Below are 10,000 nucleotides of genomic sequence, written 5' to 3'. Positions count from 1 at the left end.
TCTGGACATGTAGGAGAATCTTACAGAACTCTGCATGCAGGGTTTCAATGGGGTGTTTGTCCCATTGGATGAAATCTTGTTTTGCAAGTGGACCCCACACCTCACTGCCATAAAGTGGACCCCACACTTCACTGCCATAAAGTGGACCCCACACCTCACTGCCATAAAGTGGACCCCACACCTTACTGCCATAAAGTGGACCCCACACCTCACTGCCATAAAGTGGACCCCACACCTCACTGCCATAAAGTGGACCCCACATCTCACTGCCATAAAGTGGACCCCACACCTCACTGTCATAAAGTGGACCCCACACCTCACTGCCATAAAGTGGACCCCACACCTCACTGCCATAAAGTGGACCCCACACCTCACTGCCATAAAGTGGACCCCACACCTCACTGCCATAAAGTGGACCCCACACCTCACTGCCATAAAGTGGACCCCACACCTCACTGCCATAAAGTGGACCCCACACCTCACTGCCATAAAGTGCAATTGGTTCAATGACACGTTCAATTAGTTTTAGCCAAATTTTAATAGGTATTTCAATTGAATTTGTTTTTTAATGGTGTAGAATGCCCTGCGTGCATTTTCTCTCAGTTCATTCACTGCCTCATTAAGGTGTCCAGTTGAGCTTATTTTTAAACCTAAGTAATTGTAGTGTGTGCAGTACTCTATATTTTTAAACCTAAGTAATTGTAGTGTGTGCAGTACTCTATATATGTTGTACCAATTGAGAACTTTGGTCTAATTCCCTGAGATCTGGATTTTCTCTGGAAAATCATTATTTGAGTCTTTTTGGGGTTTACTGCCAGGGCCCAGGTCTGACAGTACTGCTCTAGCAGGTCCAGGCTCTGCTGTAGGCCATGTGCTGTGGGTGACAGCAGGCATAGGTCATCTGCGAAGAGTAGGTATTTAAGCTCTGAAGTGTGGAGACTAACACCAGGCGTTGAGGATTTTTGTAGAGTAGTGGCCAATTCGTAGATGTAAATATTGAAGAGTGCAGGGCTCAGATTGCAACCCTGACGAAGGCCGCACCCCTGGTTAAAGAATTCTGTTATTTTCTTGCCAATTTAAATGCTGCACGTATTGCCAGTATATATTGATTTAATTATGTCATATGTTTTACCCCCTACACCACTTTCGATAACTTTGTAGAACAGTGCTGAATGCAAAATAGAATCAAATGCTTTTTGGAAGTCAATAAAGCAAGCGTATATTTTGGTATTATTTTGGTGGACATGTTTATCTATCAGGGTGTGTAGGGTGTAAATATGATCAGTTGTGTGATGTTTTGGTATATATCCAATTGGGCTTTTACTCAAGACATTGTGCTTATTAAGGAAGTTGAGAACTCTTACATTTATAATACTACAGAAAACCTTCCCCAGGTTACTGTTCACACAAAGGCCTCTGTAATTGTTAGAGTCAAATTTGTCTCCGTTCTTAAAGATTGGGGTTATGAGTCCTCGATTCCAGATGTCAGGGAAATAACCTACACTCAGGATCAAATCTAACAGTTTTAATATAGCCAATTGAAATGTTGCACTACCAAGTTGGAGTATCTCATTTAGGATGCCATCAGGTCCGCATGCTTTTATACATTTCAGAGCCTGAAGTTTCTTATAGAGCTCCTGGTCAGTTATTGGGGAGACCAATGGATTTTGATGGTCCTTTATAGCTTTTTCTAATCCATTCAACTTCTCATGAATTTGTCGTTGTTCTGCGTTTGTGTCAATCTCTCTCTCTCTCTCTCTCTCTGTCTCTCTCTGTCTCTCTCCCTCTCTCTCTCCCCCTCTCTCTCTCTCTCTCTCTCTCTCTCTCTCTCTCTCTCTCTCTGTCTCTCTCTGTCTCTCTCCCTCTCTCTCTCCCCCTCTCTCTCTCTCTCTCTCTCTCTCTCTCTCTCTCTCTCTCTCTCTCTCTCTCTCTCTGTCTCTCTCTCTCTCTCTCTCTCTCGCTCTCTCTGTCTCTCTCTCTCTCTCTGTCTCTATCTCTCTCTCTCTCGCTCTGTCTAATCTAATCCATTTCGTTCAAGCTCCTCTGATTAGAGTGTATTAGTGGAGATGAATTTAAATGGAAATGGAAGTTTAGAGGGAGGAAGGGGTAAATTCCCCTCTTCCTCTCATGTGGATATGATTAGATTCTAATAGACGTTAATGTACACCAGAAGTGACTGGGATGCTGTGGAAACTCCTCTCGGGCGACATCCAGGCTTTCTGGATGTCTGGTACAACGGTGTGTTTTAGTTGCCACAAGTGTGTCGTTAGAGGATATATATATATATATATATATATATATATATATATATATATATATATATATATATATATATATATATATGGTAGTATGTATTTTACACTGGAAGGAACCTACTACCATACCCCGTTCAAAGGCTCTGAATGGCACACATACACACATACACCATCCATGTCTCAATGGTCTCAAGGCTTAAAACTCCTACTTTAACCTGGCTCTTCCCCTTCATCTACACTGATTGAAGTGGATTCACCTGATCAGTCTGTGTCATGGTAAAATCATAATATCTTGGGCATTATCGCTTAGGTGTGCCCTCTGTGTGCCCCCCACCTCTCTCTCTCTCTTTCTCTCTCACTCTCACTCTCTCTCTCTCTCTCTCTCTCTCTCTCTCTCTCTCTCTATGTCTCTCTCTGTCTCTCTCTCTGTCTCTCTCTCTCTCTCTCTCTGTCTCTCTCTGTCTCTCTCTCTCTCTTTCTCTCTCTCACTCACTCTCTCTCTCTCTCTCTCTCTCTCTCTCTGTCTCTCTCTGTCTCTCTCTCTCTCTCTATATATATATATATATTTATATATATATATATATATATATATATATATATATATATATATATATATATTTTCTCTCTCTCTCTCTCCCTCCATGCCTTCCTCCCTCCCAGGTCTGATACTAGGTAGAGGTGATAATGCTGTCTGTCTAGCCGATAGGGCTCCACTGGCAAATCACCTCCAAGACTCCCTCAGCCTGCAAATTGAAAAGAGGTTTTAGTAATCTAAGGTGGATGTGCTTCATCACATTTCAGTATCAGCAAGGAGAGAGGGGTACACGCGCGCACACACACACACACACACACACACACACACACACACACACACACACACACACACACACACACACACACACACACACACACACACACACACACACACACACACACACACACACACACACACACACACACACACACACACACACACACACACACACACACACACACACACACACACACCTCACACACACTCACACTGATACCCACAAACACTATTCCTGTCTATGTATCAGTCTGCCTCTATCTCTATCTATCTCTGCCTCTATCTCTATCAATTCAATTTCAATTTGGGAAACATATGTTAACATTGATAAAGCAAGTAGATAATAAACAAAAGTGAAATAAAATAATCTGTGTCTCTCTCTGCCTCTCTCTCTCTATTTCTCTCTCTCTCTCTCTCTCTCTCTGCCTCTCTCTCTCTCTCTCTCTCTACTTATTTTCCACCATAATTTGCAAATAAATTCATAAAAAATCCTACAATGTGGTTTTCTGGATTGTTTTTCCTCATTTTGTCTGTCATAGTTGAAGTGTACCTATGATGAAAATTACAGGCCTCTTTCATATTTTTAAGTGGGAGAACTTGCACAATTGGTGGCTGACTAAATACTTTTTTGCCCCACTGTACATACAGTACATGTCTATCTCTCTCTCTCTGCCTCTATCTATCTCTACCTCTATCTCTCTCTCTCTGCCTCCATCTCTCTCTCTGCCCCTATCTCTCTCTTTGCTTCTATCTATCTCTGCTTCTATCTCTCTCTGCTTCTATCTCTCTCTGCCTCTGCCTCTATCTCTCTCTCTGCCCCTATCTCTCTCTCTCTCTGCCTCCATCTCTATCTCTGCCCCTAACTCTCTCTCTCTCTCTCTCTCTGCTTCTATCTCTCTCTGCCTCTATCTCTATCTATCTCTGCCTATCGCTCTCTCTACCCCATCTCTCTCTCTGCCCCTATCTCTCTCTCTGCCTCCATCTGTCTCTCTGCCTCTATCTCTCTGCCTCTATCTCTCTCTGCCCCTATCTCTCTCTTTGCTTCTATCTATCTCTGCTTCTATCTCTCTCTGCCCCTATCTCTCTCTCTTTGCTTCTATCTATCTCTGCTTCTATCTCTCTCCCCCACCCTGCTCTATCTCATCTTTTCTATCCTTTTTCTCTATCATGTTGTGTTCTCTTATCTCATATTATCTATCATGTCTTTCTGAATTGTCTGTCTATTGTCTCATATTTGACTTTAGATTCAGCTTTTAGGAATTATGGTCAAATTCAAAACAGTACACATTCTGCTACAAAACATTATTTGATGCAGTTTTATAAACGATATGCTGAATGGGCTCATTCAATCATTCAGAATCCTGTTCATGAACTGATAGGAGTTACTAACTCCATTACTCTCTTCTCTCCTCTCCTCTCCTCTCCTCCTCTCTCTCAGACTCAGCTATAGTAAATGGAGTTTACTGGTCTGAAGCCTTGAATAAAGTGTTTGTGGATAACTTTGAGAGGGACCCATCCCTCATATGGCAGTACTTTGGCAGTGCCAAGGGCTTCTTCAGGCAGTACCCAGGTGAGTGAGAGTGAGAGAGAGTGTGTGTGTGAGAGAGAGAGAGAGAGAGAGAGAGAGAGAGAGAGAGAGAGAGAGAGAGAGAGAGCGTGTGTGTGTGTGTGCATGCAAGCGTGTGTTTTTGTGTGGGTACGTGCACACACAAACACACGCACACAAACATGTACACAAGCACATACCCAAGTATGTCCACACATATGCAGTATGCACACACGCAAACAAGCAATGTATACTCGTGTGTGTGTGTGTGTGTGTGTGTGTGTGTGTGTGTGTGTGTGTGTGTGTGTGTGTGTGTGTGTGTGTGTGTGTGTGTGTGTGTGTGTCCATGTGTGTGTTTGTAATTAGCTTGGCCAGAGCTGTCTCCCTCAGGCAGAGTGAGGGACAAACAGGGAACGTTTAGTCAAACGGAGTGACAGATGGAGACTGGAGGAGGAGGAGAGGAGAGAGGATAAGAGGAGGGGAGAGAGGAGGGGAGAGGGGGAAAGGAGGAGAGAAGGTGTGGAGGAGGAAAAGTGAAGACATGAGAGGAAAAGAGGAAAGAAGAAAAGGTAGAAAAGCTAGAGGAGAAGAAGAGAGAAGGAAGCAGAGGGGAGGGGAGAGTAAGAGAGGAGAAACAGAGAGGAGAGGAGAAGGGGGAGTGGTGATAAAGAGAGGAGAAGAAGAGATGAGAGGAGAAGAAGAGATGAGAGGAGAAGAAGAGAGGAGAGGAGATGAAAGGAGAGGAGAGAGGAGAGGAGAGGAGATGAGAGGGAGGAGTGGTGATAAAGAGAGGAGAAGAAGAGATGAGAGGAGAAGAAGAGAGGAGAGGAGAGGAGATGAAAGGAGAGGAGAGAGGAGGGGAGAGGAGAGGAGAGGAGAAACAGAGAGGAGAGGAGAAGGGGGAGGGTGATAAAGAGAGGAGAAGAAGAGATGAGAGAAGAAGAGATGAGAGGTGAAGAAGAGAGGAGAGGAGAGGAGAGGAGAGGAGAGGAGAGGAGAGGAGAGGAGAAAAAGGGGAGTGGAGATAAAGAGAGGAGAAGAAGAGATGAGAGGAGAAGAAGGGGAGTGGTGATAAAGAGAGGAGAAGAAGAGATGAGAGGAGAAGAAGAGAAGAGAGGAGAAGAAGGGGGAATGGTGATAAAGAGAGGAGAAGAAGAGAGGAGAGGAGAAGAAGAGTGAAGAGGAGAGGAGAGGAGGGGAGAGGAGAGGAGAGGAGAAAAGGGGGAGTGGTGATAAAGAGATGAGAAGAAGAGATGAGAGGAGAAGAAGAGATGAGAGGAGAAGAAGTTGGAGTGGTGATAAAGAGAGGAGAAATATATGTTACTATATGTATGTTACTATATGTATGTTACTATATGTATGTTAGAATGTTTATGTTACTATATGTATGTTACTATATGTATGTTACTATATGTATGTTACTATATGTATGTTACTATATGTATGTTACTATATGTATGTTAGAATGTGTATGTTACTATATGTATGTTACTATATGTATGTTACTATATGTATGTTACTATATGTATGTTAGAATGTGTATGTTACTATATGTATGTTACTATATGTATGTTAGAATGTGTATGTTACTATATGTATGTTACTATATGTATGTTAGAATGTGTATGTTACTATATGTATGTTACTATATGTATGTTACTATATGTATGTTACTATATGTATGTTACTATATGTATGTTAGAATGTGTATGTTACTATATGTATGTTACTATATGTATGTTACTATATGTATGTTAGAATGTGTATGTTACTATATGTATGTTACTATATGTATGTTACTATATGTATGTTACTATATGTATGTTACTATATGTATGTTACTATATGAATGTTACTATGTGTATGTTACTATATGTATGTTACTATATGTATGTTAGAATGTGTATGTTACTATATGTATGTTAGAATGTGTATGTTACTATATGTATGTTAGAATGTGTATGTTACTATATGTATGTTACTATATGTATGTTAGAATGTGTATGTTACTATGTGTATGTTAGAATGTGTATGTTACTATATGTATGTTAGAATGTGTATGTTACTATATGTATGTTACTATATGTATGTTAGAATGTGTATGTTACTATATGTATGTTACTATATGTATGTTACTATATGTATGGTACTATATGTATGGTACTATATGTATGTTAGAATGTGTATGTTACTATATGTATGTTACTATATGTATGTTAGAATGTGTATGTTACTATGTGTATGTTAGAATGTGTATGTTACTATATGTATGTTAGAATGTGTATGTTACTATATGTATGTTAGAATGTGTATGTTACTATATGTATGTTAGAATGTGTATGTTACTATATGTATGTTACTATATGTATGTTAGAATGTGTATGTTACTATATGTATGTTACTATATGTATGTTACTATATGTATGGTACTATATGTATGGTACTATATGTATGTTAGAATGTGTATGTTACTATATGTATGTTAGAATGTGTATGTTACTATATGTATGTTAGAATGTTTATGTTACTATATGTATGTTACTATATGTATGTTACTATATTTATGTTAGAATGTGTATGTTACTATGTGTATGTTACTTAATGTATGTTACTATATGTATGTTACTATATGTATGGTACTATATGTATGTTACTATATGTATGTTACTATATGTATGTTACTATATGTATGTTACTATATGTATGTTACTATATGTATGTTACTATATGTATGGTAGAATGTGTATGTTACTATATATATGTTACTATATGTATGTTACTATATGTATGTTACTATATGTATGTTAGAATGTGTATGTTACTATATGTATGTTACTATATGTATGTTAGAATGTGTATGTTACTATATATATGTTACTATATGTATGTTACTATATGTATGTTACTATATGTATGTTACTATATGTATGTTACTATATGTATGTTAGAATGTGTATGTTAGAATGTGTATGTTACTATATGTATGTTACTATATGTATGTTACTATATGTATGTTAGAATGTGTATGTTACTATATGTATGTTACTATATGTATGTTACTATATGTATGTTAGAATGTGTATGTTACTATATGTATGGTACTATATGTATGGTACTATATGTATGGTACTATATGTATGTTACTATATGTATGTTACTATATGTATGTTAGAATGTGTATGTTACTATATGTATGTTACTATATGTATGTTACTATATGTATGTTACTATATGTATGTTAGAATGTGTATGTTACTATATGTATGTTACTATGTATGTTACTATATGTATGTTACTATATGTATGTTACTATATGTATGTTAGAATGTGTATGTTACTATATGTATGTTACTATATGTATGTTACTATATGTATGTTAGAATGTGTATGTTACTATATGTATGGTACTATATGTATGTTACTATATGTATGTTAGAATGTGTATGTTACTATATGTATGTTACTATATGTATGTTACTATATGTATGTTAGAATGTGTATGTTACTATATGTATGTTACTCTATGTATGTTACTATATGTATGTTACTATATGTATGTTACTATATGTATGTTAGAATGTGTATGTTACTATGTGTATGTTACTATATGTATGTTAGAATGTGTATGTTACTATATGTATGTTACTATATGTATGTTACTATATGTATGTTAGAATGTGTATGTTACTATGTGTATGTTACTATATGTATGTTACTATATGTATCTTACTATATGTATGTTACTATATGTATGTTAGAATGTGTATGTTACTATATGTATGTTAGAATGTGTATGTTACTATATGTATGTTACTATATGTATGTTACTATATGAATGTTACTATGTGTATGTTACTATATGTATGTTACTATATGAATGTTACTATATGAATGTTACTATGTGTATGTTACTATATGTATGTTAGAATGTGTATGTTACTATGTGTATGTTACTATATGTATGTTACTATATGTATGTTACTCTGTGTATGTTACTATATGTATGGTACTATATGTATGTTACTCTGTGTATGTTACTATATGTATGGTACTATATGTATGTTACTATGTGTATGTTACTATATGTATGTTAGAATGTGTATGTTACTATATGTATGGTACTATATGTATGTTACTATATGTATGTTAGAATGTGTATGTTACTATATGTATGTTACTATATGTATGTTACTATATGTATGGTACTATATGTATGTTACTATATGTATGTTACTATATGTATGTTAGAATGTGTATGTTACTATATGTATGGTACTATATGTATGTTACTATATGTATGGTACTATATGTATGTTACTATATGTATGTTAGAATGTGTATGTTACTATATGTATGTTACTATATGTATGTTAGAATGTGTATGTTACTATATGTATGTTACTATATGTATGTTACTATATGTATGTTACTATATGTATGTTAGAATGTGTTTGTTACTATATGTATGTTACTATATGTATGTTACTATATGTATGTTAGAATGTGTATGTTACTATATGTATGTTACTATATGTATGTTACTATATGTATGTTAGAATGTGTATGTTACTATATGTATGTTACTATATGTATGTTACTATATGTATGTTACTATATGTATGTTACTATATGTATGTTAGAATGTGTATGTTACTATATGTATGTTACTATATGTATGTTAGAATGTGTATGTTACTATATGTATGTTACTATATGTATGTTACTATGTGTATGTTACTATATGTATGGTACTATATGTATGTTACTATATGTATGTTACTATATGTATGTTACTATATGTATGTTACTATATGTATGTTAGAATGTGTATGTTACTATATGTATGTTAGAATGTGTATGTTACTATATGTATGTTAGAATGTGTATGTTACTGTATGTATGTTAGAATGTGTATGTTACTATATGTATGTTACTATATGTATGTTAGAATGTGTATGTTACTATATGTATGATACTATATGTATGTTAGAATGTGTATGTTACTATATGTATGTTACTATATGTATGTTACTATATGTATGTTAGAATGTGTATGTTACTATATGTATGTTAGAATGTGTATGTTACTATATGTATGTTAGAATGTGTATGTTACTATATGTATGTTACTATATGTATGTTACTATATGTATGTTAGAATGTGTATGTTACTATATGTATGTTACTATATGTATGTTACTATATGTATGTTACTATATGTATGTTAGAATGTGTATGTTACTATATGTGTGTTAGAATGTGTATGTTACTATATGTATATTAGAATGTGTATGTTACTATATGTATGTTACTATATGTATGTTACTATATGTATGTTAGAATGTGTATGTTACTATATGTATGTTAGAATGTGTATGTTACTATATG

General features: G+C 35.8%; 1 protein-coding gene across 1 annotated transcript in view; it reads left to right on the top strand.

Moving 5' to 3' along the window:
- Window positions 1-10,000, top strand: part of cacna2d3a (calcium channel, voltage-dependent, alpha 2/delta subunit 3a) — a 452,439-nt gene that overhangs the window by 237,854 nt on the left and 204,585 nt on the right. The window contains exon 7 of the mRNA XM_065006038.1: window positions 4,505-4,636. Coding sequence (XP_064862110.1) covers window positions 4,505-4,636 — 132 coding nt within the window. The remainder of the gene's footprint in view (window positions 1-4,504; window positions 4,637-10,000) is intronic.

Source organism: Oncorhynchus nerka, linkage group LG20, assembly GCF_034236695.1.
Source record: "Oncorhynchus nerka isolate Pitt River linkage group LG20, Oner_Uvic_2.0, whole genome shotgun sequence".
In the NCBI taxonomy this organism is placed as follows: Eukaryota; Metazoa; Chordata; class Actinopteri; order Salmoniformes; family Salmonidae; genus Oncorhynchus; species Oncorhynchus nerka.
The sequence above is the reverse complement of the archived record's forward strand: the minus strand, read 5'-3'. Positions and strand labels throughout refer to the sequence as shown.